This window comes from Amphiura filiformis, chromosome 1 (genome assembly GCF_039555335.1).
Source record: "Amphiura filiformis chromosome 1, Afil_fr2py, whole genome shotgun sequence".
NCBI classification, from domain to species: Eukaryota; Metazoa; Echinodermata; class Ophiuroidea; order Amphilepidida; family Amphiuridae; genus Amphiura; species Amphiura filiformis.
In genome coordinates, this window is record NC_092628.1 from 66,963,829 (window position 1) to 66,981,190 (window position 17,362).

Below are 17,362 nucleotides of genomic sequence, written 5' to 3' on the forward strand. Positions count from 1 at the left end.
CTTGATTAAGATGGTGTTCTTATGATTTTAGCATATGTTTACATTATAAAAACTTGCAATGCATGCTGGAATTTGTGTAACAGGTTGTCCAAAATAGGGTTGAACGGTGAACGCTGCCAACTAATCAGGAGTGATTGTACAAGGGTGATTGTCATGCTGTTCATTCAAATGAAATTCTTACTATAGTCACAATTTCAATGTCACACATATATAACCACTACACTGACATGCGATGGAGTCTACAAGTCTTTCAAATAATTGCTGGCCATTATGGAATGTACCCATCACATACATGTTGATTACACAGCATACTAAGCATACTGTTATGTTTTTGCAGGAGCCCAATTGGTCAGTTCTGCAAAGGTTCCAGCTGCACTGTATGCCTGTGTGTTGCTAATTGCGAAGTTGCATGTGTACCAAGTGCTCCATAATGAACACAATTTAGTTGAAAGACCTGTAGGCTTACTACTGTATCATTCATGTTATGGTAAAAATATACTTGACTGTACAAGTACAACTTTGTTAATTTTTAGTCAAGAAGCAAAACAACTGTTGGCTTATTTTATTTAGACATTTACACTACACTTATAATGTTTTAGGACTGCTTTTAAGGTCAAACAGATCTGAATGGTTTTGCTATCTTTCTTGGAAACACTAGTTACCAACCATGTATAATGTTCTTTGTGATATTCTCTCTTGATATAGATTGTTGCTATCCTTACTGTCGGAAGTACCAGTACAAGAAGACACACTAATGAGAATCCTGGTGATAGGCCTTTCAAAAGAACTTCCACTCACAGCTGGAGAATCACTGGATTTGGCAGATAAACTAGTCAAGAGAGCAGCTGTATTGTATGCAGAAGGTATGGTTAAAGTTGGAGTTGTATTTGTGTGTGTGCTTCTGTGTCCATGCATATGTGCTTGCATGAGTGTGTAAGAATCCTGGTGATAGCCCTATAAAGAAATGTAAGTAGGCTCCTCTGTTGTTTCCTCTGTTGTAGCTCTCAGTCTTTTGGTAGCCTTCCACTGTCTCTTGGCCCTGTCTCTGCATAACTCTCCAATGATGGATCGAATAAATCTCCCTGGGTTGGTCCCAAACTCCGGGCAATTAGAATAATGATGAAAGATGATACCTGTGGAAAGAAAAAACCAACTGACATCATGAATATGTTGCATTCGGATCATGAAAAATCAAGCTCTGTATAACACTCCCAAGCATCATGCTGTGGGAAATCTAAGTGGAGTGTCTTACCATATTCAACCTAAATAGTTCTCTGGGGGTTAAAGTAAGGCATTTTGAGGTTATATCGTTTTATGCCATTCCAACTGGACATTTTCCATGCAAAATAGTGCTACAATTCAATATAATAGAATAGGAACTGCAAAATAAATATTTCAATCAATCAAACTTGATGACCAGATTTTTCTTTTGTGATTTGTCACCTACTTTGATGAAGAAAAAAGTAAAGTGAAAAGGGGCGCTTAAACAACTGTAAGTTAGAAAGGTTCTCAGGAGGTGGTAATTAGGGAAGGAGCACTTACAGCACTAATTAGAGAAGGGGTGGGTGCCAACTAGGTTTGTTTGTTTGTTTGTTTTATTTTTTCTTTTGCCTGGATTACTCATTCAGTTGATGTTTTAAGGTATCCTCTGTTCTTCCATGAGGCTCAAATACAGCCATTGTTTTATCTGTCAGAATTAAGTTTTTATATTTGCAAACAAACATTGAAAGGCACAGGATGGATTATTGAAGAGATTCATCAGGAATACAATATTCAGATTTCAAAGTTTTTCTTTGCAAAATTCCAATAAAAAACTCACATTTTCCAGACAGTTTCGGCAATCCAGCCTGTTGCCTTTATCACCATAAATCTGACTCATTGAGATGATTGTAAATCTGTTGAGATATTTGGGGGGAATAGGGTCCCCCTTGCCCCCTGGCCTGTAACCTAGTAACCAAAATTAATTAGTGGTAGGCCTTATTTGTCCAAAATTTTGTGCGCTCCACTGCCCTCGTCTAAGATATTCTCGGGTGGGGGTAGGGGTACCAATTTTGTTTCTTGCCCCGGGCGCTACCAACCCTAGTTACACCACTGTCCAGATACTAATTCCTTCCACATTTGTTAGCGTGACAACAGAATCAAATGATTGTAGAGCCGTTTTCAATCTAAACCATCCGCTCTCTACCGAGTATTATTTTTGTTTAAAAGGTATCTGATGTTAAAAAGGATATAATAACCATCTGAGATCACAATATTGTTGATGAAATCGCAATCGTAATTTGGCATAGGCTGGTGAGAATTAAGTTGTGTGCGCACTTGATGAAATGGGAATCAGAAAAGCAGCCTGGTGCATGGACTAGGTATATATTGCTGGCAGGGATGAGATTTTCTGTGGATTCCACAATTTACCAATCTCATCCCTGTGTATAGTATGGGCACAAATGTTTGTAGACCTACACAAATGTTGCTGTAATGGTAACTGCATTAACACTAAACTGGCAAGTAACCAGTCTAATTGGCCTGCATTCTGGAGGAGGCAATGGCCTAGTCCTTTAGGAATTTGTCCCTGTTGGAGGGGATCCAAAAAGGATCCAGAAAGAGCAGATATTTTCATACATTTATTCTTTCAGCTGCTAGTCTCCCTCTGTCACCAACTGGTTATGCGCAATTATGCTAATAACTAAAAATTGGGCAAACCAATCTGGAGAATAATTTTCCCCTTTGTAAGCCTCATGCAAAATGGCGAAGTCATCAGCTCAGATTGAATTAAATGATAACACTTACTCTCTATCTCTGTGACCAACTTCTCATCAAGTTTGCGCACATGTCCATCCTTCAAGGATCCTTTGGTTGTTTTTCCATTCACCGTACATTCAACCAGATCATTATCAGAAAACACCTCGCTTGCAAGGGCGCGTATTGATAGGCGCACCCTGCCCCTTATCACTGCTTTGTTGATTTTCCATTGGGGGATAATACCTGTGATCTGTAAAGTGAACAAAGAAACTATAAGTTTACTGAGTGTCTGAATGCTTTGATTTCACTTATGTATTCAGTCCTAATATGCTGATCAAGTTCTAGTGTAGAGCTTCAAACTAGTAGCATACATGAATGGGAATTGTTACATTATATAATTCTTCCTTTCATAGATGTTGCCAGTTTGAAGCTGTACGGTACCTCTATCTAATATGGAAGAAGTGTGCTAGCAGGGTGAACAATAGCTGTACAAACTACAGAGCTGAGGATTTTAACCATGGACATTGAGATCATACTCACATCATTGGTGCTCAATGTTTATTGTGAGGAACTTCTTTAAGTACTGACTTTCCTAGATTTCATCAGATAATTGTTTAATATTTTTAAGGTAGTACTACACCCCTTGATAAATTTGTGACTATTTTTGCATTTTTCTCAAAACACACTGCACACTGGTAACAAAAGTTATGTATATTATAGGGGCAAGGAATCCAGTTACTACACTGGAATTTCAGTGACTCAAGACAAGTGGTACATTATTTATGATAAGAAAAGAGGTACTGCTAGAATGAACCGCATTTCTTAACATATCTAATGAATCACTTGTCTTGAATCACTGAAATTTCAGTGAGGTAATTGGATTCCTTGCTCCTATAATATACATACCTTTTGTTACCATTGTTTAGTTATTTTTTGAGAAAAATGCAAAATAAATCACAAAGTTTATCAGGGGGGAGCACACAAAGCTATTTGGAATTGTCTCCAAGGTATGACACTATTGAAGGCAGACTCATTTCTACACTGGTTGTAGGATCAATATTTAGTAACCACAAACTTGTGTTCATGCTAGGCTTGATCATCATGCTCTTAATATAGGAAGACAGATGCTTGATTAAAGAATTTGCTAGTCAAACCAATGTCCACTTTTGACCAAAAGCAGAGGAATAAGTTCTAAACTAGGCTTTAAATTCCTACCGGATAAATGCTTTGTAGATTTACTGGTGAGGTCTTGACTACGGTGTTGATTGCAGTAGGTGGTGGACTTGTGATACCAGTGGTGATCTGTGAAAATACAGCAAATATAAACCATTATAGCATCCTGAAAATACTGTTGCTGTGAAAAAAACAAAATCTTATCCCACTAGTATCATTGCTAGAATTCATATTATTTTTTATTATTAATAACAAATAATAGGAATTCTAGCAACTCTTGTCACTAGAGAAGCAGCAGCGTTCGAAATAGGGCCGGTCAGCCAGCCACTGGCCTGTAACTTTTTGGATTGGCCGGTAACTTTTCTGACTGGCATCTCAGTTGCTGGTCCGGCTGGCCGGTAACTTTTTGAGGTCAAGCCCGGCTGGCCTGTAACTTTTTGAGGCATATTTCGAACACTGAGAAGCAGGCAAAATATAATTTGTAATCTTGGATCTACATTGTATATGGGTCTTTTCACAGAAAACCAACATACTAGTCATCCAAGAATTCAATTATCATTTATGAAGAATATGTAGTACCAATTTCAAATGCATGGAAAGAGATAAATTTCATTGCTATATTGTACATTGATTTCATTTTATGACTTGCATGATTATCAATGTGTTACTTTTAGGCCATTGTAAAAAAACTACATTTCTTATGACAACTGTAGTTGATAAATTTAAGAAAATCACTTTTATTAAAGCCATATTTAGTGAATTGGTACACAGCGATGCCCTCAATTTTACTTGAATTTCTACTTTTTGCACAATTGTAATGAATGCCCAATGGTGTACTAAAATGCCACATGCAGACTAAAGCCCGAAGTGCGCTAATTACAGTAAAATTTAAGTTTTTATATTAAATCCGGAGATCTTCGATTTTATGCTTGCTTGATTAAAGAATTTGCTATGTCAAATCAATGTCTGCTTTTAACCAAAAGCAGAGGAATAAGTTCTAAACTATAATTAAATTAAGTAATTCTTGGCCAAACTGGAACACTGTGAACGCCAGTGGCTCCGCGATAAACACACGCGAATATAGCGTGGTACAGAAGAAAGTATACACGCGCCTTACACTGCGTACACTGCATGGACGCAGCGCGCATGTTCCAGTTTGGCCAAGAATTGCCTAATTTTATTATAGGCTTTAAATTCCTACCGGATAAATGCTTTGTAGATTTACTGGTGAGGTGTTGACTACGGTGTTCATTGCAGTAGGTGGTGGACTTGTGATACCAGTGGCGATCTGTTTGAAAGTGAAAACACAGCAAATGTAAACCATTATAGCATCCTGAAAATACTGTTGCTATAAAAAAATCTTATCCCACTAGTATCATAAGATTGCTAGAATTCATATTATTTGTCAATGCTTGTCACTAGAGAAACAGGCAAAATATAATTTGCAATCTTGGACCTATATGGATCTTTTCACAGAAAACAACCAAACTAGTCATTTGAGAATTCAATTCTCATTTACGAAGAATGCGTAGTACCAATTTCATATGTCTTGTTAATTCGCCCCAGCTGTGTGTAGCTACGCCAATATTCATGATAATAATACGATCGGTGAGCATACATTGTAGGCGCTGGAATAAAATAGCAATTTTCTTTGTTTTATCACATTTGTTTGTCTCAAAATTAAAAAGGGACAATGTGATCAGTGAAAACTAACATTTAATAGGAATCTATTCTTTATGCAAATCGCACATTATTGCTTTAATGAAAAATAGTCCCAATCCACCGAAAAGCAAATTCATAAATTTGAATTGCCCATAATTTTTTTTTTTTTTTCAATTAATTATTGTAATGGTGTGCTATGTGAAATATTTTTTTAATTTTTCATAGGTACATGTCTCTAGTAAATAGTTAGGTGTTTATTAATCTTACCGGTTGTGGTACTCTATTCAGAGATGTGGGTGCAGTGATGGCATGGGCAGGTGGTTGTGTCCTGAACTCTGTACGCAAGGTGGATACAAGTGAAATCAATTGTCTGGTAGACTCTTTTAATTCCATTATTGCCCTCTCCGTATCTACAGGGTAAAATAGATTGAAATCGGTCATGATTAATTGATAGTCAGTCATTATTTGTGCTGTATGTGTTTTGTTTGGTTTGCTAGGATTTTTAAATTTCTGGTCTATGCATGATCTGGTCCATGGAGGCCAAAGACGGCAAATTTAAAATTGAGATAAAGGCAAAAAAATATAGTAAAAAAACAATAAAATACCTAAGAAAATAGACATTGCAAAACGTCACAACTTTAGAACCAAGAATGCTAGACCCTTGGTGTTTTCAGTATATTATGATAGCCTAATGTTTGTATAAGGTAATAGTTATAGTAACTCCATTTTCCAAAATGCCTCCTTTGGCCTCCATGGACCAGATTGTGTCACATATTAAGTATGACCGAAAATAAACTTACTGAAATATTCTCTGGATGAAACATACATGTAGTGTGTCATCCCTGGTGTGCAAAGCTAAAATCAACTTGAATGCCGGCTAAACTGACAGCTAGCTGATAGTCAAACTACATTTTCCAGAAGAGTCCGTATTTGTTTCAACTTTATTAATTGCTAAACTTTAATTTAATGTTTCAAATAGTACTTTTAAATAGCCACTATTGGCAATATGACAATAAGATTGGTCATAAACTCATTAATTTGTAGGCATATAATTCTACAAACGCTTAGGAAAAAGCAAATAATATTTGTGTAAATATTTGGCTCACAGCTTTAAAATTCAAAAGCTTTGCAGCAGCACCTAGAGACTTGCAGCTTTTGCCCCAGGGTTCATAATATAACATATACCTGTGCAAATTGATTTGAGGATGCTGACTGTAAAGCTGCTGCATGTAAAATTGTTAATTAGGAGGATTTTGTGATCCTAGCATCCTCTTTTTATGACATTTTTCAGTAGATATCCATGAAAAAGCTTATTCCCAAAATTTCAGTTGATTCCGATTTTGCATTTATGAGTTATGCATGATTTATGTGTAATACACATATTGTGTATTACACTGCTCCATAGGCCACTGTAGTAATTTCGTTCTGGTTTACCAGAACGAATTTCAAATTTGGCGATATTTTTGCTAAATGGATGAATCTGCATGTAATATTGGGTACATGAACATTATGTAGCCAGAGGTATCCAGTGGTATTAAAATCTCAACTTTTTTTGAGAAAAGTGGGGGGATGAGGTTGTGGATCACAAAATGCCCTTTTAAGGAATAGCCTGAGGAATACATTGCACTGGTTTTCAACAAGATCAAATTGAGCAAATTTGACATTTGGCAGCATCAAAATTCTCTGATTTTAACTATAACTCAAATCATTCCTCAAAAAGAAGTCATATAGAAAATAGTTTATGGAATGATGTGGGCCATAGTGGTCAGCGACAACTTTTAAACAGTTGCAATTATAACTATTATTTAATCAATTTAGTTGTGCAACCCTACCTATGTGTTATACCAGGAAAGGTTATACATCCACAAGGTCTACTTACTCTACTAAACTACTAATAAAAGGTACAAGGATTTATATACTTCATTAATATATTCTTGTTCATTGATTGGTTAAAAGTGGATCATAATATGACCAAAAATAGTTCTACCATCAATACTCCTATCCGTAAATAATACCTCCAAGCCGTAAATAGTATTTTCAATGTCCGGATGAGCCGTAAATAGTACCTCCAAGCCGTAAATAGTACTTTTGAGTTTGACCATGCCTTCCGCGTGCGCGCATTAGATGCGACTGAACAGTTCACGCACACGAAACTGCCTAGTGTGATTTAGCGCTGCTGTAATTGGTTAGCCCGAATTTTAGCCTATTCGATTCATTTGAAGGTTATAGGTTGTGCTTAAATTGGTCGTGCTGGTTCACTCAGGATAGAAGCTGGACAGTCAAAACGTCAAATAATCTTCTTTTAACCAATCAATGAACAAAGAACATAATAATGAAATATATAAAACAAATATGTACTGCCTTTATTCGAAGTTCTGGTTTAAACTATGGTCCCTCGTTGAGATATCGTTTTTCCTCATAATTGAGGCTGCACTTTAAAGGAAGGAAGCTGTTTGGATTTTTGATATGTCATACTCATAGGCTTTATGTTATGATCATTTTGATCAGTGGTTCGTAACAAAGAAAGCGTGAGCCAGTTGACCTAGTAACGGTCATAATATAACATGCACTATGTCAGCGAATATGTATGCATAGTTGATTGAAACATAAAGTATTTATGTTCTAATAATAGTACACACTCCACAATACTGAAAGTTGAGCCCCAGATTTCATAATCGCACCAAATTTAATTTACCCATTAAATTATCGATCATCCCACTTTTTTCTTTTACACAAATTCTGTATCAAAATCATACTGCATGTAACAAAATTATCCACCCGTTCATAGTAGGCCAGGGATTTTCAGGCGAGCTCACAGGTACCCGCCCGAGAATACATTACCCGGTGCCCGAAATTAATTTTTTTTTTTTTTTTTTTAAGTTCGGTTTTTTTTCCCAGTTTTGTAGTGACCTAGGACCTAGACCTAAATGCTAGGATCAGTCATGGTGGACCTAAAAAAAAAAATTGCATGATGTTTTGTGTTTTTATTATGAAAATTGATAATTTGTATTCATGTCATACTCTATTAATGATATCAAAATGCATTCAAATTCAATGCATTTTTATATCATAAATATTTAAGAGTATAACTTAGAAAAAAAAATTTTATTGCAATTTCGGGTACCCGGTTACCCGTCCGAAAAATGTGCCGGGTATCCGGGCACAAAATTACCAGAAAATCACACCCCTAGTTCATAGCAATGTTATTGCTTATCTATAATTATGATTGAATCATATCCATATGATATGACTATCAATATATGATATCATATTGACCAAAATTACGTCTATCCGCTTTATAGATCTGTGTTAACCTGGTCTGTCAAACAATTTTGAAAACATTCTTTGCATTAGCAAATAATTTAGGTTTAATTAAATATTAATAATTTTAAATAAATGAATGAAAAGATTGTGAGATCCATTCATTGTAGCTTACCTGGATTAGACCATATACATGTACCTCCATGATTAGACGAGCTTTGACTCTGCTCTTCTGGGTCATGTTCTGTTGCGTTGGATGGCTTACACCTTGATGCCACCAGACCAGCACGTTTTCTCATGCGGTAGTAGGTTGTCCTTGGGATTTCCATTGATTTGTCTTCCTGGTACAATTTGTATTGTCTCCGTGAATTTCCTTGATTTCCACTGCCAGGTTGGGAATGTGTCATGTTTACAAGCTTAGTGTTAAACTGCTGTTGTAACCAGTAATTTGTTGTAGTCCTTACTATTGTTGAAGGTCTAATTAGTATGTATGTCACCGGAGGGTTGATATGAAAGTGAAGTGTAACTAAAATTAAGAATGGCTCAGCATCTGTTGCATAGTAACAATCAAAACACTAAAATTTACTCATGAATATTCATACTTAGCTCAATCACTAAGCTTAATCTTGTTTGAGGAAGAGACTCTATTCATAAGTTGACAATAAACCCATATTGTTGAACAAAAATTATTTTACTCAATAGTCACTAATTTATCAATACACACTTTATCAATACACACTTATCAATACACACTTGAAATTGACTAAGGACACTTAACTTGTAATATAATAGACTTCCTCTACTTGTTCCTCATGGATTTATCCCTACTTATCTAATTGACCAATAAAGACAGTTATAAGTGATATCAAGTGGTCATATGTCAATCAGATATCTTTGCACTAATAGGATTTTCAAAAATATATCCATTGTATGCAATGCATACCAATACAAATATAAAAAGGAAGCGAAAAATAAATAAGTAATAGATAAAATTAAAATAAATGTAATAAAAACTGAGCAAAAAATACATCATTATTATGTACATAATAGATAGGCCTAAATAATAATAAGAAAATAAAAACTGAACTAATATAGCAATAAGCTGAGATTAAATAAAAGCTAAAAACTCAATAACTTAAGTAAAATATTAATAATGAAGTTATATCAGGAAGTTACACCATGTTTTTGGATGTTTTTTTGTGTGTAGATTTTCCAGTACTTGAAGTGACCAGATCTTCTCAGCTGATGGATGCTGTACTCAACCTGTGTGCTTACCATCATCCTGAAAATATTACTTTGCCACAAGGGTGAGTACAAGAGAAACCTTCTCATACATATGTATCCAAGCAATGTAAAACACAATCACTGCAATTTAAGTTAACAAATATGTCAAATTGTGTGGTCATTGCATAGTGACCAAAATAGCGTATCCACTACATTTTTGGCAAAGACAAAAGTGAACGATATGAAAACATTTACAAAGCCTTGAAGGTTCTACCTCATTAAAATATGCATTCCCCTGCTTGATTTATGGATTAAAGGGTCTTGTCAGAGTGTCGTAAGCAATGAACTAAACAGGCGAATGCATTCTTTACTACGTGGAGTTATTTTTAATTACTATACTAAAAGTTTCAGTTTTGCAATATGGATGTTTTTACATTTGTACCTTACAAGTGACTTTTTCATTTTCATTATGTGCTTACACAGGTACCAACCTCCTAATTTGGCAATATCCAGCTTGTATTGGAAAAGCTGGGTCCTATTAGCTATCATCTCAGCCTTCAACCCATCAAATATAGGTAAGTACTGATGAGGTCATTGGATTTCTTATCTGTTCATTTACTTTTGCAAATATGAACCATATTGTTACAGTTATTGTAGTTTTCAGAGATGTGATGTATTGAATCTTTTTATCCATCATATTTTCTCCTGTATTTAGGTAGTATTGCTTGGGAGCAGTATCCTATGCTGAGATGCTTTATGGAGATGGTCATGACAAAGTAAGTGCATCAATTGTTAAATTGTTTCAAACAAGTTTGCGTATTACATGGGAAGAAATAATATTTGAACTAAAGAGAATTTTTTGGTGAACACTAGAATATCCCTACTGATAGCAAAGATGTACACAAAATTTAACTAAGAATGGCATAAAATGTAAAACTAGAAAATGGAGTCATATTCGTATCTAGCCCAGGTAAAATAGGGTAACAAGTTACAGATATCAGAGATGTAAGTTTCCAAGAGTGATCTTGATTTTAAGATTTTTTAATTGTTCCTTCCCTGTACAAATGTATAAGGAAATCCATTATATATATCTTAGTTTAGGTGTTTCCTGCAGGTCCATAATGACTTGTAAGACTTGTGAAAAAATGATACTTTGATATTGTTAATGTTTTTCTATTGCAGCAATTTCAAGTTTCCACCACCCACCATGGCGTCTGATGAGGATATGAAGAACAGGGAACTTCAGGTGAGGTTGTCACCATTATAGCCAAACTTGTACTATCCTTTGAACCTAAACATATTTTGTTACATCTTGATTCAAAACAATCATAGATGTGGATTCGATATCTCCTTCAAACAAGAAGAGATGAAACTGACAAAAAAAAATCCAACTATTATGTGGTTTGTGGTATCAAATCTACCTGATACATTTGAGCAAAACTTATCAAATTGTTCAGGAAATTTAACATAATAAAATATTTATATATGTGTAATTTTTTTTGTCTTGCACAGATCATCCAGCTAGAGAAGCAGGGCATTTTGGAGTTTGAGAACCACCTAGCAAAGAAGCAGATTACAGAAGGAAACAGTCTCCTGCTGGCTCAAGTTATGCATATGGATCCAAAGTAAGTATCTTCATTACCCAAATGTTTACATTTTCAGCTTAACAGGTCATTATATTGCAATTCTTGAGATATAAGTACAATTAGTACATGTATCTCCCAAAATATGAAAATGCAACTTGAACCAGAAAATTAGCAGAACTAACTGTTCTATTTTAAATATTTGACAGATTCTTTTTGAAGATGAGGATAAGTTTAACTGCAAATAGTATTTACCAGAAAGCCAAGTCAAGAGTTATCATCAGACTACTTAACCATCAGTGATCATTGTTTGTTTTACCTAGATCCATATTCCGTTTTTTTGTTTGTTTTTTTATGTAAGTGAGATAAGATGTGTTGATAAAATGGGAGAGGGGGTATTTTGATTGAGAGGGGGAGAAAGGGGAGGGGTGTAGCATGAAGGAAATAAGGTGTCAGTGGGATGGGTGGAATGGGGTGGGGGCATCTAAGATTTAGTTTAGGGGTGTTACCTGTGTGTGATATATTTTGTGGGGGAATTGTTTTGCTTTGTGCGGGGAGGCAGGTGGAGCATTAGGGGAGGGTTTTGGTGTATTGGTGGGGTGAGCAAGGGTAGAGTTGTGGACAAAATGAGTTTGAGGAAACAGATGCTATTTATGTGCAATATGTTACTTTTATTACATTGTTTCTCTTTTGATTTGTTTTTGTCGTAGGGGTATAGCAAGAAGACCTCCTTCCCAAGTGTTGGAACAGTTAACCAACCTGAACAAAGTGCTAGGCTTGGGTCATATGCTGTGTCGTAGTCGATCACCAGACTTCCTCCTAGATATCATCCAACGCCAGGGGACATCACAGTCCATGCCTTGGTTGGCAGAATTAGTCAATTCTGCTGAGGGTTCATTAGATGTACTACCAGTACAGTGTCTTTGTGAGTTCTTGCTGCATGATAATCAGGAGTTTACCTTTGGAGCTAGTCAGTCAGATGAAGGAAAGAGAAAACAGGTTGGTACAGATGTATTGTGTAAATAAATGGGTTGTTTTTAAACTTATCTGATTTAGTGAGCAGTAACTACCTTGTCAATTTATTCTTTAACCTTATCGACTCGTGCTAGACATGGTGACATATATACTGGTTAGATACAGATCAGAAGCTTTCATGTTTGAAGTAGTTTAGTTTGACATAAGATACTTGAGTTGTTCATGTGTTTTACCAACTTCATATCATTTCAAATCCACTTAATCCCTCTATATTAATTTCAGAAAATTCACAAACAAGAGCAGCTTCTCTCCCGTCTGCAAACTCTGGTGTGGGGAGACGATGCCCAGCCTCAGGTCACTTGTGAAGTTCTGGATTACTTCTTAAGAAGACTTAGTTCCCAGCAGCCTTCATCAGGTCAACTAGCAGCCAAGGTAGGTGAAATGCAAGACACTGTAGAATTGAATAGATTGTGCCGTATACATTTATTTTCTGTACTAGTCCGAAATATCCACAAACCCTAATAAAATACCAAAATGTTTGACTCCCTGTTATGACATTTTCAGTAAAATTTATTCTGGAAAATTGGAAGAGCCCAGATTCACTTTTCCAGAAACTTGTATCAGATATGGTCAAACATCTTCAACAGACAGGGGGTTATACCACACATTAAATGCTATTAACAGCAATATACCGTAAAACCTCGTCTACAAGCATATAATAGAGTGCTTCTGATGAAAGCTAAATTAATCCAGGCGCCATTATGGAATTTGAGCACATAAATTACAGATCCAAGCATATAAATACAAGTATTAATGTAAGACCAATTTATCGTATTGGCATATTTACGCATATATCATCTTATTTTTAATTAAGATGATACATGCATACATGCAGATGATACATGCATACATGCTTAAAAGCGTTCATCAAAAACACTATGTATGCCTGTAGACGAGTTTTTACAGTATCTGGGCAAATACTGATGTTCACTGTACAAAATTGACCAACACAATTAACACACCATTTTATATATTAAAAGGAAGTTTTCTTTTTACATTAATTTTATCAGGGCTTATCCATGGTTCTAACCAAACCTACTGAGGATGATGATGAGCTATCAGACCAGGATGATGACTCCATGGATACAGATGAGACGCACTCATTGCTGTGTGCATCCTTGCTAGCATCTCATAGGTGGCTGTTGAAAGCAATGCCATCCCTCCCTCACTTTGATGCTGTTCGTGGAGCTGCTACTTCTGCTCTACGTGGGGCTTGTCAAGTGGAGACAGATCCAAGGGCACTCAGTGCCTATGTGGTGTTTTTATCACTTCATGCACCAGTTTCTGATCTCAATGATCTTGCTGTGGTAAGAAAGCATTGCATGAAGTAATAGTGGTTTATTTTAAATTTCTTTTTATTTGTACATTCAGTGTAACTATTCTTCCGCATATGTTTACCCATTTCTCAATATTTCTCTTTTTACGCTTGTATATGAAATCACAAGGCAATACTTATGGTAATTTATGTTATTGTACAGGATCTAGCTCAATTGATTGTAGAGAGGCCAACGATAGTCGGATGTGTGCTGCCTCGTGAGAGTTACAGTGAGATGGCTGATATGACATTAGCGGCAATGATAAGGCTGTTTAGTAGACATTTACAGAAAGCACTCAAGACACAGGACGAGGGATATAGCTGGGTAAGTTAGCAGCAATTGAAAGTCATTAATGCTGGAAGTGATTGAGCAAATGCTACCAGCAGACTTATTGACTGGTCTAATTTGACACTGGTTATGTTAGCGTATGCTATCTATGGACAAATGGGAGGTTGATGCAAAAATAAAATAAATGAAAGGTAAAAAAAGCTGTTTCACAGATTATTGATTGATCTGTGAGACAGTTATTTTTAAAGTTTTTTTGATCATCAATCTTCTTCTTTAACCTACTGTTAAAGCTACCTAGTAGTAGATCCTCCCTATCAACATTGATATTTTCCTGTAACACAGCTTAAAAGCTACTATTTCTGACATATATCATTGTATATTTTGTTGTTGTTTCAGTCTGATACACAGGACCAGATATTTTTACACTGGGCTAGTGGTGAGTCAGCACAAATGCATATCCTGGTTGTCCATGCTATGGTTATACTACTCACATATGGGGAGCCTAGAGGTTAGTACATGAATCATTGAAAGACAGTTTTGGGCTGCATATATTTGAGTGATATTTACAAGTCTTCTTGCATCTTACTAAATTTTGTTAGCACTTAGTGAGATTCGCAAAGATTAGCAATCAAGATTTCATGAAAAATTGAAGATAGTGTGCGAGTAGTCAAGAATGATGTGTCAAAGTATTAAGTCATACCATATTACTGATGGCAAATTTGGGTTTGGAACATAATAAGTTTGGAAACTAATGCCCATAAGCAGGGACAAGCGATTTGCGCGGAACTTTCTTTCCGCGCAATTTAGGGATACATGATTTGCACTGAAAAAAAAGTTCCGCGCAATTCCGTGCAATTTGCTATTTTTTCCGCGCAAATCGCCTGTCCCTGCCCATAAGTAAACCAACTTGTTACTACTGTGCAGATTTTCAATTTTCAATTGTTTGATTTTCAGTGGAGAGTGATTTCAGCATACTGCTCAATGCCTGGTTTCCAGAGAATAGTCCTCCACCGTCGGCTTATCTTGTAGACACCTCAGAGGAAGCATTGCTCCTTCCTGATTGGTTGAAGCTTCGTATGATCAGATCCAATGTGAGCAGTCTGGTAGACGCAGCTCTACAGGATCTAGAGCCTGCTCAGCTGGTGTTGTTTATACAGTCCTTTGGGATTCCAGTGGCAAGTATGAGGTGAGAAGGGATGTATTTCAAGCCAATGTAGTTCAGACTTTGGCATTAAAGGCCATCATTATTGTTGCCTTCATTGTTGCTATATTACACACAAACAATATTGGGGTATACGAGTGGATATTCAATATAATATTGGGGTAATTCTGATATTTTATATTAGTGAGGACACCCACACAACTTGGCTACTGAAAATTTCATTGTCTTCAGCTGGGTGGTATTGAATTGACTGTAAGATACCAGTTTTATGTGCACATATGCCTCTGCTCTCCTCTTGACATGCACTGATCATAATGTGACACAATCTGGTCCATGAGGTCCAAAGGCAGCAAATTTGAAATTGAGATAAAGGTAAAAATATGGAGTAAAAAAAAACCAAAATACATAAGAAAATAAATATTAAAAAACTTCATAACTTTAGAACCAAGTATGCTATACCTTTGGTGTTTTCAGTAAATGATAGCCTATTGTATGTATAATGTAAGAATTACAGTAACTCAATTTTCAAAACTGCCTCCTTTGGCCCCCATGGACCAGATCGTGTCACATATATGGAATTGGTCCTTGAAACTCTAATGCGCATTTATACTAATGTCTTATCTATTACAGTAAGCTCCTAGCTCACCTTGATGCAGCTGTTCAGCAAGAACCACAAGCCATGGAACAGGCTGTAGTAGACAAAGGTTATATGGCACAGCTGGTGGAAGTACAGCAAATGAGAGGTGCTACTGGAGGCAAAGAATTCCACAAACTACTCACACAGGAGGAAGAGGATGTCAAAGAGATACCTAAGATTAAAGGTCAGTATTGATTGCATTTTGACATTGGTAGTTTATTTAGGGGTAGGCGATTATTCTTCTGCAACCCACGGAGAAATACATAAAATTGAAGCGACAGTTCTTATTTTATATTTCTTACAGTATGACTGTTACTATATCTTTGTATTGTTCATTCAATTTTCAAAATTTCACAAATGAGTATCTATTAGTCCAGAAAACCTAAATCAGTGTTACAGGTGACACAACTTACCTTGCTAACCACATCCTTATTCAGATCATTCTCCAACTTGAATTCCAGTCACAAGAGCCCCGTTTTTACAGACCTTTGATTCCTTAAAATGCTGGAACTTTTTTTATAACTAAAATTAGAAATTTTCCCTCAAAGGTAATAATTATTTCCCAGGATTTGGAATAACAGAAGAATAGACACCATTAGTCCCTGGTAAATAAATGTATCTTTTTTTTTGTACAGAAGACGATGTTGAAATGAAGACAGAAGAGCTTGTAAAGAAAGATGGCAGCCTTGTGAAAAAAGAACCTGATGCAGACGTTGATTGGCAAGCTGTGATCAAAAAGGTTGGTCATTAGATATGCAAAACATTAATTTTATCAAGAAAATAGTGTTATACAGGGTGTCCCAGAATGATTTGTACCGTGTTTGCAAAAATAACTAAAAATAGAAGACGGGCAGTGTATCTATTTTTGATACCAGCATTATAATGTTGGATATGTCTCCTACTTATTCTGTTAATTTCAGCACGCTACCTTTATTTGTTTTGGCGTGGCATGCAATAATGTAAAATCGATGAAAAACGACTCGGATACCTTTGAAAAATGGCACGATACGATTAAATGAAGAACGTGGGATGTTTGGCACAGCATTTCGACGACAACTACTGTTGGGGTTGCGCCTTAAAGCCCGCCTTAAAGCTTGCCGGACAGCTGCAATGTTCGCTCTAGTTCTTGCAGTCTTACGAGCACCTGAAGCTTCACTCTGCCGATTCCTGACAGTTCCGTGCTCGTCAAACTTCTTTACGTTATACACTATCGCCTAATGAATCTTCTTTGCGTCTCAACATAGCTGCGGTTTGCCAGTAAGTTTTTGAAAGAAATCCACGCTGC

General features: G+C 36.1%; 2 protein-coding genes across 3 annotated transcripts in view; one reads left to right on the forward strand and one right to left on the reverse strand.

Moving 5' to 3' along the window:
* LOC140151481 (integrator complex subunit 1-like) overlaps positions 1-17,362 on the forward strand; it is a 56,023-nt gene that overhangs the window by 18,753 nt on the left and 19,908 nt on the right. Inside the window, exons 14-27 of one of the 2 annotated variants that reach the window (XM_072173836.1) lie at positions 706-863; positions 10,040-10,139; positions 10,540-10,631; positions 10,772-10,832; positions 11,239-11,302; positions 11,569-11,681; positions 12,350-12,638; positions 12,897-13,046; positions 13,685-13,981; positions 14,153-14,314; positions 14,675-14,786; positions 15,233-15,464; positions 16,071-16,261; positions 16,713-16,816. In XM_072173836.1, coding sequence (XP_072029937.1) covers positions 706-863; positions 10,040-10,139; positions 10,540-10,631; positions 10,772-10,832; positions 11,239-11,302; positions 11,569-11,681; positions 12,350-12,638; positions 12,897-13,046; positions 13,685-13,981; positions 14,153-14,314; positions 14,675-14,786; positions 15,233-15,464; positions 16,071-16,261; positions 16,713-16,816 — 2,125 coding nt within the window. The remainder of the gene's footprint in view (positions 1-705; positions 864-10,039; positions 10,140-10,539; positions 10,632-10,771; positions 10,833-11,238; positions 11,303-11,568; positions 11,682-12,349; positions 12,639-12,896; positions 13,047-13,684; positions 13,982-14,152; positions 14,315-14,674; positions 14,787-15,232; positions 15,465-16,070; positions 16,262-16,712; positions 16,817-17,362) is intronic. The other variant, XM_072173845.1, reaches the window with a different exon arrangement.
* On the reverse strand, positions 847-9,313 carry LOC140151496 (uncharacterized). Its single transcript, XM_072173857.1, has 5 exons — positions 9,008-9,313; positions 5,839-5,981; positions 3,952-4,038; positions 2,785-2,986; positions 847-1,133 (listed from the first exon to the last, which is right to left on the reverse strand). Exons 1-5 carry the CDS (start codon positions 9,237-9,239, stop codon positions 955-957), a joined length of 843 nt encoding a protein of 280 aa, XP_072029958.1. The 5' UTR covers positions 9,240-9,313; the 3' UTR covers positions 847-954.